We start from the raw sequence: 18354 nt of genomic DNA, 5'->3' as shown, positions 1-18354 counted from the left end.
AAAAATAATACAAAAAAATACAGAGGATCTGTATTCAAATCATCATTGCACTATTGCTCTGGGCATTTCATAATAAATAAATACAAAATAAAACAATAACCCTATCTTATCAAACAAAATGCATAACGGTAAAAACAAAGATCAAATCATTGTTGGTAGGAAAAGTGCATAATTTAGCTTTTAAATTGACATAAAAGCTTTACTTTGAATAGTCTCAAAGCCGAATACAGAGTAAAAACATTAGCTCATGAGCTTTTACTCTCACAGTTGTTACCCATCTTTGTGGTTACTCCTTCTGCTGGTCTAATTGTAAGACCACCACCATGCACAGCCAGAATAGTCATGATTGACAATTAGAGGGTCTTTTGTGTTACTTGGTGTTTGCACAGTAAAAAATAAGGGCAACTTCTTCACTTTCAGAGTTAAATGAAACAAATAGCAAAAGTGATCAAACAGAATTTCAATATGCCCTGGCTGATCTTTGGTTCAAAGCACCCTGTATCGTATTGGAATTCCTTCTGACAAGTCAAAATAAAAGGGAAAGGCTGGTCCTAAATCAGCTGCTGTCTACTTTGTTGTACGTGTAGTCGTGTACTGATTGCTTTGACGTAGTGAAGAATGTTCATAACGTAATAATGTAAGGGCAGGGTCACTGTAATAATGTAACGACAGGCCCACCATCATAACTAATAATGTAAGGTCTGGAACACTGTCGTAAAGTAATAATGTAAAGTCTTTCTTGGCAGTGAGCCGTCCTGCTCTGTGAAGACACTGAAGCCCGATTCATAATTTGTCACACGACGGTGTCACCTGCTGAAAATAGCAATATCTACAAAGCTTGTAAATCAGCTGTTTAGGCATGCGGCTCCGTCATGTAACATGATGTATAAATTAAGCGTAACAAATCATGAATGTGCTGAACGCTGTATGTTCATTTACACAGATGTTTTCAAAGTCAGCTGTTTGCGATTCTGACATCATTACAAGGACACTAATACTGAGTTTTACAGTGTGATCCTGAGAGGGTAGGTGGCAGGTTCTGGTACAACACCGACTCTAAACTGTGCTGGGTAGTGAAACACTGGAAATGTCCTGGGCCCAAGAGTTCAACACTTTCAATGGCTTTCCGAGTGAACCAGATTGGGATTAAAGGGAAGTTCATAACCAAAACCAAAACATAATTGTGACCACTTGTGATATTCAATATGTGATCACAGAATTATCAGAGCAAACATTAAGATGTTTGCTTAATAAAATAATATCTATAACAACCAAAATCCTAATCTGATCCACTAAGAATAGGTATTAGACGTTTTTAACTCTCTAGGGGCCCCGGCTATTTGGAGAAGATGCATCTAATCTGCTGGTTGATGTTACTGATCTGATCTGATCTGATCTGATCTGATCTGATCTGATCTGATCTCATCACCCAAAAGGTCCATCTAGATCAGTCCACTGTCTACAGGCACCCCCTGGACTGTTTTTCTTATTTCCTTTATATATTATTTTAGACCTGACTGGATTTGAAGTGGAGATCGAAGCTTCTCCTAACACTCAGCTATGTTGATACAGATAAACTCCTGTATGCATCTCTTATACTGCTGCTCAGTGGGACTGCTGGTGGGATAATGACCTGGCTGACCGAATGGTCCCTCAGACTCGCGCATCTCCTCGTTCATTCTGGCCAGACGCAACCTAAAAAAAAAGGGTGGAGAAAGAGAGATGTTCAGTGCGTGACATCCGCGTGCAATAAAGCATATCTCAGGCTTTATGTTGACAGGTGTAGGTACTTTAGCACAGTGACGTACAAGGTAACGATGTCTGCGTTGGCTTGCTGCACGGCTATACTTAGAGGATCGTGACCGTCTTCATCGCCGTCGTTCTGCGTAGCGCCTCTCTTGAGGAATAAGCACACCTGCCTGAAACACGACGGGAACAAGAGACGGAGATCAGTCACAGAACACAAGCAGTGAATGAGATGTCCAATGTACCGCTACTACATTTAGTTCACTCTGAACTAGTTGGAAGAGTAGGGAGACCACCTCCAACCACTGCAGATGTGCTATACTATTATTGTAGTATAGCATATTCTCCTGTCGACCATATAGAGTAATTCCCCAAAGGGAAATAAAAAAACATATACGAGACAATACAAAAAACAATACTCAACTCAAATACACAAAACACCTTCACGAAAATACACATTCTCACAACACAAACATCCACACACATCAAACACACATGGACTCAATCACACATACTAAGCAAGAACCACTGTTGGCACAGAACCACACGCATTCAAGTTGTAACTCCATAACAGTTTTCAAACTCCCCTGCCACCCTCTCTGTGTCTGTATATTGACATCTAGTCACCGTTTCAGTGTCTTTGATTTAACTGAGGCAGTTGTGGAATTGCTTCTCTCAATCTTTCTTTACTCTGTCGGTATGTGCGTTTGTGTCACAGCATCCGTGAAATTCCGGCGAGACTCCCCGTTTTGCCCAGATGAGCTGGACTCTCTCTTCTCCTACTTTGACACAGGTTCCGGACCTCGGAGTAAGTCCGAGTCACTCATTCAATTCTGACACATTCACCTAAATAAAACGGTTATTTATAGATTCAGAATCATGATCAATAATAAGGCAGTGGCTCCGGGGTATAGTGGCCAGTAGTGCACATTACATTTACAGACATAACTCACAGTGACATAACGGTTACTGTGAGTTATGTCTGTAAATGTAAATGCTATACCAATCTTCTGGCATCAAGTCGACATTGTGGTGCCACCCACAGAGGCATGCCACACTGAAGATGGAACTCACTACTCACCCTGTGTGTCCGAGACAAGTGGCATGATGCAGGGGTCCCCTCCCTCGTACGTCTCTTTGGTTGACGTCAGCCGCGTTCTGTAGCAGGAACTCACAGGCTATCAATGAACCCTGACACACACAAACACACACACACACACACTTAATGGAGGGTAAGGAAATATACACTGTATACTCACTTTATCAATGAAAGTGTGTGATGATTGTACACGAGATAGCACGTCTACAAAAGTAGCAGCTCATCTACAAGCTCCGACGCATTGCGTCACGTCATGAGATTGTAGATCTGGTATTTACGTCTTGGGACACCAGGCTGCGACCAAGTACACGTCAGGACTGACTCACCCCCATCACAGCCTGTATGAGCGGGGTCTTCCCGTCGTCCTCGTCGTTCGCCATGTTGACGTCGGCCCCGTGGGCCAGCGCCTCGGCCATGACGGGCAGGTTGCGGGCCTTGGAGGCCTTGTAGATCAGCGCCCCGGGGTGAAGGTCCCTCACGTCCTCGGGGTCCGACGTCTCCGGCTCCAGCTCAGCCTCGCCACTCGAGTCCTCGGACACCTCGCCTTCTGCAAGCGAGTTCCGAGACAGACGGTATCTTATCTTATCTCAGTTTCACATTGTGAACTACAATTCCCATGCATTGCAAAAAATACTTGTTTTGTCCGAACTAAAGGGTTAGTTCAGATTTTTGGACTTGAAGCAAAAAAAAGGTATTCATTGATTGCCCGAGTCCCGTGGTGGGAGTTCTGGTCTGGTTTTGGTGAATATTAAGTAGTTCCGGGCATTTGGTCCCATGGTGGGAGTTCTGGGCCATTTGGGTCCTTTTGTGGGGGTCACTGGGGGCCATGCATTAAAAATAAATGAATCCATACAACTAAACACACTATTGTTATTGCAAATGAGCACTACTCCTCCCACAGTTTTTGCCGCACACACTCGAGCCATGTGTCAAATCGACTGGCTTCATCGTAAATCGTGTGCTTGTATTTTGCTAAGAGATCCGTTGTATAGTTTAATTGATATTAATTAATTAGAGACCGTAAGCGCCATATTTACAAGACTGGGGGGGGGGGGGGTTCATAATAATAATTATGAAAAGTAATTGAAAAGGAATTACATCAGTCAGCCTCATGGTGGCACTATAACAGCCCACTTTACGTGTTTCCCTATAACTCTTGAACCGTAAGTCGTAAAATCTTAATTTCCGTTTCTGTCAGAAAATAATTTCCACCAAATGCTCCTCCTCCTACAGATTTTGTCCAAATCTCTCAATCTCTCGACCTATCCGATTAAAATATCACAGGCAGTATCGTTCAGCCGTAAACAGCTACCGAAATTAGTGGGAGGGGCCTATATAAGCGACACACTTTAGTTTGTATTGTTGACGTATTTCTACCATATAGTACACAAAGAATAGTTCCAAGTTGAACGAAAGTTGCTCTATATGGTAGAAATAGGTCAATGGCCAGGGGGAGGCAGTTTAGTGACCAGGATTACTGCATTTTTTGTGAGGGTACCTACCCTAGGGGACACGGGGAGAACATGCAAACTCCACACAAAAGCCCTTTCGCCAACCCCGCCTTCGGGTATGGGCACTGATGACGCGGAGGAGGAAACACGCCGCCAGCACCCACAGCGTCCCGAGCGGGAATCGAACCCAGGACCTTCTAGCTGTGAGGCGACAGCACTACCAACTGTGCCACCGTGCCCCCCCGTTAGTTTTGTGGATCAATTTATTTTTTATGCATGGCCCCCAGTGACCCCCACAAAAAGACCGGAAACAAGACCAGAACTCCCACCATGGGACATGGGACAGCTCCAAAAATCTGAGCTAACGCTTTAAGGTACAATCTATTACACGTTGCACTCACCCTCCTCTGTGACACTGTTCACCACCGAGCCAAACACCAGGATGTCAGTGCTTCCATCTGTACTGCCTCCCAGCCCGCTGTCACTGCTCAGACCTGCCGGACCAGCGCACGCCAGCAGATGGACACGTTAGCTACTGCTGCTAGCTATGGCTCTGATCAATAATGTTTATGGACATACATGCACTCATGTGATGCACACACAGTACGTTGCAACTGAATGGCTGGAAAATGGAAATTAACCCATTTTGACCTGGGAACGATTCTACAAATGTATTCTAAATCCTGACAGTTTTTTTTCTCACAATCTTTCAAAAATAGCAGACCTACAAGCTTGTAGCACGCCACTCGGTGGCACGCTATGAGCTTTTAGATCTGCTATTTTTCAATTGCTAAATTATAACATAATGTTTAAAACACAAAAAGGGGTTCCCGCCCCAAAATGGGTTTACATAGTACACATGCATACACTTTCCTTAATGATTATATCTGGTTTTAGTATTTATTTATGATGTAGTTTCTATTGTATTATTGTAGGTTATTGTAGCGGTCAATTTTGGGTGTGGGTGGGGGCAGGGGTTTGCGAGACATGGCCAAAGCATTCCCGGGGGTCCCCAGCCAAAAACGTTGAGAACCCCTGCCTTAAATGGTAAATGGCGCATTTATATACAGAATAGATGGTGCATTACATTCACCCATTCACACACCGACGGCAGAGGAAACCATTGCAAGGCACCAACCTGCACATCAGGAGCAAATTAGGGGTTCAGCGTCTTGCTCAAGGACACTTCGACACCAACTCTGGGGGAGACCGGCATCGAACTGGGAAACTCAGGGTTACCATTCGGCTGCTCTACTGGCCACTATACCCCTGAGCCACTGCCGCCCCCCCTGTGCCTTATTATTGATCATGATTCTGAATCAATAAATAACCGTTTTATTTAGGTGAATGTGTCAGAATTGGAGTGACTTGGACTTACTCCGAGGTCCGGATCCTGTGTCAAAGTAGGAGAAGAGAGAGTCCAGCTCATCTGGGCAAAACAGGGAGTCTCGGCGGAATTTCACGGATGCTGTGACACAAACGCACATACCGACAGAGTAAAGAAAGATTGAGAAAAGCAATTTCACAACTGCCTCAGTTAAAATCAAAGATACTGAAACAGTGACTAGAGAGTCAAAATACAGACACAGACCTGAGGAGAGGGTGGCAGGGGAGGCACTTCCAGGTTCTTGTCGGTATCTCCTCCGCATCTTGGGCACCGTGGTGGCGCTGTTATGTCTCCGGCACTTCTTCACGCTCCACCGCAGCCCCGACTTCCTCTCGCCGTTGACGAGGATCTCCGTGGAGCCCAGCTTCTTCAGGAATTTCTTCTCGACATACTTGGCCTTTATCCAGGCCTCCTTTTCCTGCCTGCAGGGGACACATTGAAGACATGGGTAAAAGTCAATGCTAATGACAACTTCCTGACCGTAAGAGTACATGTTTCAGTTGTTTGTCGGAAAACATAATTATGTTTTTACCTTGAACTGGACGGTAAGGGTTTCTTAACACCCTGCTCTTTGTGTGATCCTTCATAGATGTGGTTGATGATGCTGTTCCCCAGCTCGCACATCAACTGCAATTCAGTACAGGCATCATGTTAAGGCTCTTTTCCATGAGATATATGTTGGATTCTATTCGAATTGCGCTTTCAAGGCAAGGCATGAATAGCTAATGAGTCCCGAGCAGAGTCCTACCTTTAGCAACTCTGGTTCCCATGAGTCCAGCGTGAGAGAGCGCACTTTAGAACAGTGAACCCCTAAACTCCTTTGATGGAGAAAAAAAACAAGTAAATACAAACAAATGAATTACATAATATGCTCTTAAGAGTTATACGACATTGCAAGATGTCAGAATTTCAAGACAATGTACGTTACTACAACTATATCGCAGACAGATAAAAGTTCACCAAAAAAATAAGCTGTATACTCTTCTAATAAACAGAACAGGAAGCTCAACAGATACTGCATCATACTGCATGCCTTTGCATTGTGATGTGCTTATGAATAACAGCAGGGTCCTAAAGCCCCATTATTCCTAGGGGAAACGAGAGAAGCTGCACCTAATGTTATGCAAATCACCAGAGTTCCTCCAGTGAAACCATCCAGTATCCAGGCAACAGTGGCACAGCGAAGGGAGAAAAAAAAAAGAAAAGAAAAAGAACTTGATAGTGTGCCTCTTGCGCTTTTCACTGCCATAATGAACAGGGGGGCCTCGCCTGGTCTCACCGTGAGAAGACAACAGTCCCCAAAACACGGAGCATGAATATTCAATCAGTGGGTGGAACAGAGACGGGGTCTGTGATCGCATAAGCAGTAATAATTGTATCCCCAAGTAAACACCTACGACACTTATGGGACACGTTCCCGGGCGAGACCATGAGCGCCAACCCCCGGTGATTCAACGGTGTGATGTAACAGAGCAGCGAGTGCGCTGACCTGGATGACAACAGGATGTATTCAAGTGTAGTATGATTCCTCCAGTCAACAAACGTACGCCGTGGCTACCCTATGTTCAACGCAGTGTCTACCACTGTGTAGAACCATTCGATAGTTTTGCTTAACCCATTCTGACCTGAGATCAGATTCATACGAGGTTTTCCACTGGACACACACTGGTCTGATTAACCCATTCTGACCTGAGATCAGATTCTAGAAATGTCAGTCGCTCTTCGATTTTTCAAAAATAGCAGACCTACAAGCTCGTATCGCGCCACTCGGTGGCGCGATATGAGCTTGTAGATCTGCTATTTTTCAATAGCTAAAGCATAACATGATGCCGACACCAAAATGGGTGCCCGTTCAGAATGGGTTAATGTCTTTATAGTGTCAAAGTGAAGTGGATCTTTATCCTCTAAATTCTCGCAATCGAAACCAGCCTGATCCAATAAGCAGCCTGCTGCACAGTACCGGTAATCCCTTCGGTGATGTGTGCGGCAGGACGAACAACATGCATACTCCGTGACAGAAACATTGCACGGCCAAAGGGAAGGAATGGGTGGATGTCTGACAAAACTCATAGGGTCCCATCTTGTGCCACCCCTTATCCCTGAACTTATTTGCCATTTTTTGAAAAACATTTTAAAATAGTTAAAAGGGGAATACCACTCATTTTCAATCATTAATAATACTAGTCCTTACCCGTTCTGAATATATGAACAGCAAATCATGTTCAGTGTGCGTCGATGTAATAGATCACATTACTGATAGGGGGGAATTGTTTACAGATGGTCTTGGGAAGTTGGGTTGGGCACTAAAGTATAGGCTAATTAAATGCTGTAGTACAATCATACAGTAAGTACACCATTGATGTGTGATGTGAATATGGTGGATATATTCTGCCTATAAATGGAAGTTATTGAATATTTTCAAGTTCGGTGTTGCACTTTGTAGACGGTCCCTAACCGCTCACCGTCTGCTGCCCATGGAGATATAAGCTATTAAACGGTGAATGCAGAGGTTGGCTTTTGCCCTTCAAAGCAAGTTGTAGTTTGTTCTTTATATAATCAGGATAAGAATTTGATGTTTTGTGTGATTTAGGAACGTGTCGTTGTCATTGCTTTCAGGTGCCTGTGCCACGCAACCCGGCCGCGATGCTTCCCCAAAGAAGAAGTTATGTCGACTGACGCAAGAGTAGCTGTACTACTATGGGACCGAGTTGTTTTCCTCATGTGGGTCTGATGCATAGGTCTGATGCCTGCCTGGGGGCGGTGTGAAAAAGGGGAAGTGCGTTGGAGAATGCAAGGGGAATGTTGCGCGGGAAACTGTGTCCCAGTATTAATCTGTGTCCGTCCCAACATGCATTTCACTGGTGACACGTGATTTGCGGGGAGATGAGTCCCGTGGGATCGTGTGGTGATGTAAAAACAATATCTGTACAGTAAATATGACAGTTGCGTCGGTAAAATGTAGCCTAGCCGGATTCTGGGAGCGTGCAGAATTCTTTTGGCATGGAGAGATGTGTGCTAATAGTGTGGCTCGGTCGGAGATGGACCACGGACAAATAAACGGGTTTTTATTCACTAATAAATTCATTATTCTTATTCTTATTGAAAAAATGGCTCCGTTAAGACCTCCATATTATTATGGTCAATGCCTGTGTGAAAAGTGGGAGCGATTGGTGCAGGCAATGAGGAGATACGGTGGTGTTTCTGACATTCATTCATTCATTCAGACATTCGGTTAATTATAGTATGATGATACCTTGTTGTGCGGAAATACATTTTAAAAAAAAGTTCCCCCCCCCCCATCCTGTGTTGCCTAGAAATGGAGGTCTCAGTAACATTATAAAATACATCTTTGTGATGTCACCGAGATGTACTTCATAATGTTAGTATTGGCAAAGATATAGCCAATACAGTACATGATGCGGAAAATGATGCACCTGCTTTATCCCGCCTCACTGTAGCACAAGTTTTGTTAACCCATTTTGGGCCGGGAACCCCTTTTGGTGTTAGCATTACGTTATGCTTTAGCTATTGAAAAATAGCAGATCTACAAGCTCATAGCGCGCCACCGAGTGGCGCGCTACGAGCTTGCAGGTCTGCTATTTTTGAGAAATCGAAGAACGACCGACACAGAAACATAGCTTTTTCAGAAAACCGTCAGGATGTATAGAAGACATTTTTTAGAATCTGATCTCGGGTCAGAATGAATGGGTTTAAAGAGGAACCCATACCTGTGTATTCCAGAGCACTCGATGCACAGCAGGATGCCCAGGTTGATGGACGCCCAGCGCGGGTCGGCCTGGCCGCAGTCGCAGCACTGCTCGTTCCCGGGCAGACACTGGATCCTCTGCAGGATGCTCTCCCCTCGGACGCTGCGCTCCCGAGGCTCGCTGGCCGAGTCGATGCTGCTGGTGGACGGGGACGCCGTTCTATCCAGGCGCTTAAAACAAAGTCACAGACGGAGAGAGAGAGAGAGAGAGCTTGAGAGTTGGATTTGTACAAGTGGCACACTGAGTATATGCAGTGTGTGATCTATTCATTTTGTTACACCCATTTTGGACTGAGGTCGATTTTCAAAAAGGCTTCTAAATCCAACTCTATTGGGCCACGGACCCGCATCTCAAAATATGTAGTTCCAGGGACCCCCCCAGAAGCAAATATTCTAGTTAAAAATGTTCGCTCTGAAATATACAGTATATTCAATAATTTGCCCCACATTTTAACGATTTTTCAAAAATAGCAGACCTACAAGTTCATAGCGCGCCATCTGATATTTTTCAATAGCTAAATTATAACATAATGTTTAAAACACCAAAAGGGGTTCCCTCCCAAAATGGGTTAAAATGTGTTCAATAACAATATTATGATAGATAGTAAATGTTTGAGAGCTGGGAGAGACCCCTGTTATTGAACAAGCACTCCTTTAAAGACAACTGCAAACAGGGTTTGGTAAGTTCTAAATTAATTATATCATACATTTTCATGTGCTTCTGTATAAGCTTTCCTAATATCGACTACAAATACCCCCCACCCACCCTTCTGGCACCTGGACGATCTGAACGACATAAAAAAAGAAAGAAAACATACAAATTATACTTGAATCAAAACCCGGAGCTTACTTCTAAGTAATATGTATCAGGGCTCTCTCTGTATGCTGAAGCAATGCTAGCTTGAACTGCTTGGATCCAGGCAAGTCGAAGCTTCTCGGACTCGGCTTGCAGCATACAGCTCCTGTTGAAATGGATGGAAGAGGGTGGAATTAGCTTACCAAATCACTACCAACATCTGTGCCGTTCCATATCGACTGGTGTCTACAGTCAAACTAAAAAAAGGAAATGGTCTTACTTTGTGGGCGAGACCACCTCAAAACAGAACCTCCTCTCGATGTCCTCGCATGGTTTCACCGAGCACAGCCTGAGGTCTTCCACCACCACCGTCAGGGAATCCTGAACGCATGAGAACATTCTTCATCACATTATCATATTTCGTATACATCAGATGTTAGAAGTAGATGTTAAGTAGTTAACGGCTAAACCATTTTCTTTCCTGGCAAACTGTTAACGGCACACGGTCGAGATAATTCTTTGTGACGATATTAGATAAACATACGTGTCTTAGATCTGAAGAAATCAGAGAGTGCACAAATGTATGGACCAGGGTCAATTAAGGGCCCCATTTGGTTACATTTGTACAGTTAAATTAACATTGAGGCTTATGTTTACGATGTTTTTGTAGGTGCCGTCTGTGTTTTCGCATGTTATGAAAAATCTTGAAAATCTTAAAAAGTACCGTAATTAAATACATTAACATTGAGGATTTACAGTGGAGCTCTTTACTCAAGGAATGCAGTTTCCCCTAGAGGTTTACGTCAGTACTGCACACACCGACAGGGTGAATGAGCAAGTGAGTGGTGATGGATATCAGCGAAGAATGTCTCCATTACTTTTAAAGCATCAGTGCCTCCATTTCTCATAGACCCCCCCCCCACATCTCCAACCCCATTAAAGCTGCACTCATCCTATTCCAACCCTCCCCGGGGACCACTCAGCTGAAAGCCAGAGGAGAAATGGACTTGCCTTGAGCTTCTTCTGATAGACCAGTTGACTATTCTGTATGGAGAACCATCGTCTGGGGAGAGCAGGCGGGGAGGAGAGAGAGAGAGAGAGAGAGTGAGAAGAGAGATGAATAAAACATTCGCGTTAGATCGATATCCATGCACGGGAATGGCTTTTGAGCATGCAGGTGAACCGATGTCACCCTAGACGCCGATGATGATCAAGTGAAAAAGAAAAAGAAAAAAAGCATCATTGAGCGGAACAGGCTTTCCGCCGCGCAGTGCAATATTCTGACCCTGTGAGAAGAACGTGGAGTTCCACATCCTGACCCCCCTCAGCCTGTCTGAGACAGTGGCCGAATACAGTAGATGTGCATCAATGAAAGCAAAACAGGGGAAGTATGGTCCGTGGGGAGCTGGGAAGAGCAATAACTTGGTATTTTAATGGATCGAATGTCAAATGCAGGACACCGTAGATCTGCCAGCAGACCATTCGAAGCTACAGTATATGGGCAGGAAATTATACAGTATATTTGAATAGGAATGACAAAGGGCTACACAAAATCACTTCAGGACAAGGAAGTATAATAAAACAACTATTTCCATAATAGAGCCGACATCTCTTTCTTTGTGGTTCAGTCATGTTACTGCGCCATTGGGTTACTAATAGACAGAGTCAAATTATCCATTTGTAACTATCCTTAATTGACATTAAGGATTTGACGGTGTACATATAATAGTATGCAGAAGCCTCCATACCTGTTCCAGGTCTTGAAGGCGTTGCTGGCCCTCTTGAACAGATAACCCTCCATCACCACGCCGTTGGGGGCGTCCACGTTGAACTCTGCCTTGGAGTCGTCATAGGAGAAGTCCTGTCAGAGAGGAGAGAGACACACACGCTTTAACCCTGGTTCTTATAGAAAACATCACACATTACGGCATAAAACAAGTAATAAACAACTGGTAGCCTGATTGATAGTTTTTTGTATTGCTGGTTCCCACATCAAAAATAATCAAGCTTCTAGATCGACTATTTTTGCATTAATTAATTAATAAAAGTCTCCATACTTCTTTTTAAGCAAAGAAAATAAACTAATGAGTCCCTCGTACTGTAACTGTACCTGTAGGCATAATACCCTCGTCTTTCCATAGCGTAAACAGCATGTTAGTGCAATGTGCGTCGTTCCCAGTATCCCTCTACTGTAGCATTTGATAGTACTGTACACTGTGCTGCATGTACAGTACTATATCCATACGACGAGCAGAAGCGTCACACATTGTGCGATCATGTAGAAGTTAGTCACGTGTTAGGTTGTGTATATGTACACATTGCATGCCATCTTTATGGATGATTCACCATGGCATTTCATAACTTAGACCCGTGATGGAAATTACATAAACAGGATCTAATTTGAGTAAAAACATCATAATTCAACCCTGATGGGAAGAATACAGACCACTTAACACTTTAATGCTAAACAACAAAACGTGACAGGTACCTATTTAAGGCTTAGAGGCCACCGTAATTTGGAATGTCTCTAATATATCTCATAATTGAAGGGGGGGACACACAATAGTACACTATAAAATCCTGAATGTCAATTTAACCGAAAGAGTACCCTTACTAAAATGTACCCTTACTTGTCCATTTTGTGTACTCTCACAGTTCAATTGAAACTCAGGATTTTTCAGTGTAGTTACTTGAGATAATGTTCCATGTGTCATGTTTCACTTTTAGGACCAGAAGTACGTAATGTACGGAGACTTAATTAAAATAAATGTTAAACCCTTTCCTCCCAATGTACTGTACAGCCAGTACAGAACATTGACTTGCATGAAATGAAAATTAGGTTTCACCGTTGCACGCAATGAAGCCGTGTAAAGGGGACAAGAACCTTCCCACCACAGTCAATTCAAACTGTATGCTTCAAAGCAGTCAGACATTCAGGTCTGAACTCTGAACAAACACACTTCATGCTTTTAAGCCAAAGTCTTAAGAGAGCAGGTTAAAATGGCTTCTAGGGAGACCGGCACAGAAAGTGACCTTCACTCGGCGTTGAAAATCGCTTCAATATAACAGAGTACATGTTCATGTAGCGGTTCTTTAATGTGTTAAATAATACAACACACTCTCCAACTCTCCCTTTTGACATGCGGCATAAATACACACAGCAGTACAGCAGTGTTAACTGTAAGGACATTCTTGACCAAAAAGGAAGCAAGGCAAGAGAGATAAAGGAAAAGATAAGGAGAGAGTGAGAGACAAACGAGAGGGACAGAGACAGGGAGCAACATTGGGTATCTTTCATACTGTAACATGTACTGTATCTCAAAGATAACCTTCCAGCATTACAACTACTTCTTCTTTGGTCACTCTCGAGTCCTGTTAGACATTATGGTACTTATTCTAGCAATAAATACGTAATGAAGTTACAGCGGTAACAATTCACAAGACATCAGCAGATCAACCCACCAGAGTACAGTCCCATCTCCCGAAGATCTTCATTTTCAAACGTTTAGAATATTCCAAAAGCATTGGAAAAAAATACCCAAACGAAAAGAAGAAAAAAAAGGTTTAAAAAAGAAAAAAGGAAGAAGAAATCATTTAAAAAGAGAAAAAGGGCAAGAATTCAACTCAGACTAGAAGCATCTCTGTGGAGACATGGTGGGAGATCCAATAACTCCTCTCTGCTGAAAAGCCGTGGCACTCGGAGTGAAGTGCAAACGCAGAGAGTCGCACTCGACGCACTGTGCTCAGCTATTCCACTGATGATATGTCTGCTCTCCACTACAGCCACCTGCCCCTGCTGCATTCTGTGGAACTAATTACCATACAGCTGCCAATGTATCCCTGTCGGGACCAAAACGGAAGAATAGTGGACTACGTTAGTACTGTAAACCAACCTCGACCCGGACACATGCAGACTGGATGGGGAGCCTGACGCCTATAAAGCCTGCTTCAGTTTTACCACTCCCTAAATGCACCTCCCCTGTTGAAGTAGGGGCAGATTCAGTCCTTTATTGACCCTGAGAGGATCGGTTTGGCAAGCACCCAAGTTCACCAAGTAAACACTACTGAAGCCTTTATTAGCTTTCTATGCAGAGAAATGCCAATTGCAAACTTGCAACAACTGCATTCCCCAACCTCTCAAATATACAAGAAGATATTCAAGGCTATAATTTATATCCTAAATTGAGATAGAAAACACAAGACTATATGAATATGTCAAACAGAGAAGGCAGTGTACAGTACAAGCCCACAACATAGACCATCCATTTTTAACGACCCAACGCCAGAGATGGAAATTGAACATCAGTGTATAATTGAACATGCAAGCAAACAGCCCATGGTGTCTAAATAGATGACCTACAGATTTCAAAAACAGATTCCAAGTCTTCATTTCACCTGGTTGTGTAGTGTACACATCCATCTCCTATAGGCTATGCCACATGGCTTCCCACTGCCACAAAGTGGTCAGCACAGTTGGTACCACTGGTTACACAGTCTGCCGTGACATGTTTGCCTATTGTCCTGAGGATGCTGCCGCCTATAAATGTGTCGAGACTCGAAAGGTGCATCTGTTAGAACTGGCCTGCTGCCGTGGACCCTGCCCACCTTTCTTACTGGCCTGGCGTCTGCCCAAACCCATTCTTCTAATCCCAAACACATCCTGTCCACTTGGATAGCCAAGTCACAGAATGGCAACAGATTCATTGAGACTGTGGTGACCCACATCTAGAGACTTGTAGAGACATTCACCAATGGGCATTGTGCCTTTAAGAGGATGATGAGGATGAAGGGCGCAGGTTAGACTAGCGTTTCCGGTTCCGGGTAAACTAGTGTTGTGTTGTTGGTGTTCTGTCTCTCACGATGCCTGCAGTGTAATGCTATACATTTTTGTAGCCTACATCTCCTGTCTCGCCGGTTACTTACCCCACATGACGTTCAAAATACTTTTTTCGCCACTCATGACAAAAACAAACGCATACACAATTCCCACCTTAGCCAGGCAGGCCCAAATAAATTGGTGAAATTATATGAAATAGGACCAGGGTCTTCTTCAAAAGAGATTTCATTTTACCATAGTTCTGCCCTTTCTCTGTCTGCACCTTCCATACGATTTGATGGTGGAGAGGAGGATAATATATTATATGAATAGACTTAAAACTTTCAAATGAATGAAGAAAGTGTGAAAAGCAGAGTGACGTTTAACATGGTATGCGCGTGACATAATAATCAAACCCGGAAGTTATGCATGAACGCCTACAGAGTGGCAAAAAGATACTTTCTGGCCTTGACAGTTCATACATGCAAACAGAAAAGTCCTATCTGATTGAATTAAACGACATTAAACTCACTTTGCCACTCGATTTGCCATTCACTTTATGCATGCGCATAACCTCTATAATATACAGTATACATACTGTGTTGTAGTTTTAATCTAATTTGTAGATTTAAAACAACATCTGAAATTATGGGGTGCATACTTAGTTTAGAATAGTCATTGGTTAGACATGGGTTAAGGTTAGGTTTAGGTGTGCTGCTCCGTGGGAGGTTAGGATGCATACTTAGTTTAGACTAGTCATTGGTTAGACATGGGTTAAGGTTAGGTTTAGGTGTGCTGCCCCGTGGGAGGTTAGGTTTAGGGTGAGGGTTTGAGATAGGTTGTAGTTTGTAGGACTAATGACTGGTCTAATCAAATGACTAGTCTAAAAACCAAAAACTGTCTAAACTAAATACTGCACCCGAAATCATAATTTTACTAGCACAGGTAGTGATCTGTAATTTGAATCTCAAAGATGTGAACGATAAATTCAAAAGGACATGCTGCAGCTGCATTGTTTTGTCTTAAGTTGCTTAGACGGTTGACCCTGCTCTGAACAGAACTTCTCCATTAAACCTCCAGTTAAAAATGAATGGCTTTCTGAGGGCTTTCTATGTACTGTGTACTCAGCCAGCTACACTGACAGTCTGGGGGGAGAACGTCACCTCCCCGTCTGCGGTCTACTTCGCTGTGGGAGAGATGTCCCTTTTGTCCTCTTTAGGTTTACACAAGTCTTATTGAACCAATGGACCAATGAGAAGGAAGAAAACAAAGATTCTGTGACGTAAAAACTCTCAAAAGGAGAGCCGAGAGAGACAGCAACCAAGAGTAAAATCTATACAGTACTAAATTGCTAACTATTTTAGCTTAATTTATTATTTATTAATGAGGGCAAAAAAAATGAACAAAACAAAATCTAAGAGACGAGAACATTACACATATAACTACCCAACACCCAGTGCATGAAGCTGTAAATGTGGAATAATAATTGGAAATGTTCTTATTTAGGTCAAGGCGAGCGGTATTAAAACTGATTTGTTTTATACCGGCTATTCAATCGATTGGACTTCAAAGTCTACAGTTTGAGAGAAACATGATAGAGATGAGCTAATGATCTCTTCTTGTAGTAAAGTCAAGGATCCCCAACCCATGTGTACATGAAATACAAACTAACAGAAAAATAAAAATAGAACTCACCTGCATGAGTGTCTGAGAGAGCAGATTGTATATGGAGATGACCGAGGGGCAGAACAAAGAAGAAGAACATGGTGAAGGGAGAGAAAAGAAAACATAGACCCACAGTTCAACACAGCAGTTCAGAAGGGATAATAATATAATAATCTGTGTGCCTAAACCACATGCAGTCTAGCATCTCCATTGTGGGCAATGGCAATGTCATAATAGGTGAACATTCAGAGAAAATAGGCAAACATTCGGAAAGAATTGTAGATCTACATGCCCACATCGTTGCATTACAATGCATAGTGTCCTTTGCCCACATCGTTGCATTACAATGCATAGTGTCTTTTGTGTATTCCCCTTTGTGAAACGTAGTCTAATCGCCCACTAAGTTATATACTGTATGTTCCCCTCATGTCTCATTGCGTTAGACGAGTAATGCTGTGAAATTGGTATTTGCGCCCAGAATTATTATAAAACACACTACCCAAGTCTCCGTGTCTCTCTCACCAACCAACTCGGTCTCCTGGCAGAGACACACTGAATGTTTAGAAACACACAACTCCCTTGACCATAGGAGTGCCGTTTTATGGGAAGCCGTTTAGGCCATAAATGCATAGTCAACTCGCACATACATGTATACTTCTCTTGCACATACATATATATTGGTACTTCACTTGCACATACATGCATATCTCACATACACATGCATGCATACTTCACTTGCACATACATACATTTAGGTACTTCACTTGCACATACATACATACTTCACTTGTACATACATACATACATACTGCATTCGCACATATATAAATACTTCACTTGCACATACATACATACTTCACTTGTACATACATACATACTTCATTCACACATATATAAATAATTCATTCGCACGTGTGTGTGTGTGTGTGTGTGTGTGTGTGTGCGTGCGTGAGAGTATGAATGTATATGCACAAAAGTATGTATATAACAGGAAGGCAATTCCTGGAACAGGAAGCTCGCACGATGGTACATTTTTACCCCTAAAGTGATGCCTGCATGTAACCTGTTAATTAATACTATGGTTTATTAATAATAATAATAATAATTGTAATTATTATTATTGTTATATACACGTGGTACCTTTTTACCCCTAATGTGATGCCTGGAATCAGCTGCGCTATCATGTGACAAAAGCCTTGAGCCTTACCGACAGAACTCGGGGAGAAAAGAAATACCTCGGGACGTTTGTTATGGCGCTGGTGTTTATGCTACTTTAGTTTGCAAACTCTGGCTTTGTCTTAAGAATTGCACTACACTTACAATCTGAATCAGTGTTTGAGCTTCTGACAACAATGTCATGGTTAGGGATGCACCGAAATTGAAATTCTTTGCCGAAACCGAATACCGAATATAGGAAACAGTTGGCCGAAAACCGAATACCGAACATCAAGGCAATCTCATGTGAGCCCACACCATCTATTGGCACAATGGACAGTCTTAACATCACGTCCCGTGTTTTATGATTCTAATATTATACATCTTTTTTCCTACCATTGCTGTCATGGCCGTACCTTAAAGCTACCTGATTTATTTAAAATAAATGATTATGGCAAAACTTAACTTAAATA

At 42.9% G+C, this 18354-nt stretch overlaps 1 protein-coding gene across 1 annotated transcript in view; it reads right to left on the bottom strand.

The window, feature by feature from the left end:
- The window catches only part of LOC310862228 (arf-GAP with coiled-coil, ANK repeat and PH domain-containing protein 3-like), a 72114-nt gene that overhangs the window by 5372 nt on the left and 48388 nt on the right, over positions 1-18354 (bottom strand). The window contains exons 10-24 of the mRNA XM_083770004.1: positions 16757-16768; positions 11994-12106; positions 11257-11308; positions 10526-10626; positions 10300-10411; positions 9412-9620; positions 6432-6501; positions 6216-6310; positions 5888-6105; positions 5675-5764; positions 4698-4790; positions 3172-3392; positions 2828-2937; positions 1809-1919; positions 1634-1695 (exon numbers count right to left, since the gene is read on the bottom strand). Coding sequence (XP_083626130.1) covers positions 1634-1695; positions 1809-1919; positions 2828-2937; positions 3172-3392; positions 4698-4790; positions 5675-5764; positions 5888-6105; positions 6216-6310; positions 6432-6501; positions 9412-9620; positions 10300-10411; positions 10526-10626; positions 11257-11308; positions 11994-12106; positions 16757-16768 — 1669 coding nt within the window. The remainder of the gene's footprint in view (positions 1-1633; positions 1696-1808; positions 1920-2827; positions 2938-3171; positions 3393-4697; positions 4791-5674; positions 5765-5887; positions 6106-6215; positions 6311-6431; positions 6502-9411; positions 9621-10299; positions 10412-10525; positions 10627-11256; positions 11309-11993; positions 12107-16756; positions 16769-18354) is intronic.

The sequence above is a fragment of the Protomyctophum parallelum genome (genome assembly GCF_964188405.1).
Source record: "Protomyctophum parallelum genome assembly, chromosome: 7".
In the NCBI taxonomy this organism is placed as follows: Eukaryota; Metazoa; Chordata; class Actinopteri; order Myctophiformes; family Myctophidae; genus Protomyctophum; species Protomyctophum parallelum.
This window is presented reverse-complemented; position numbering and strand designations above follow the sequence as displayed.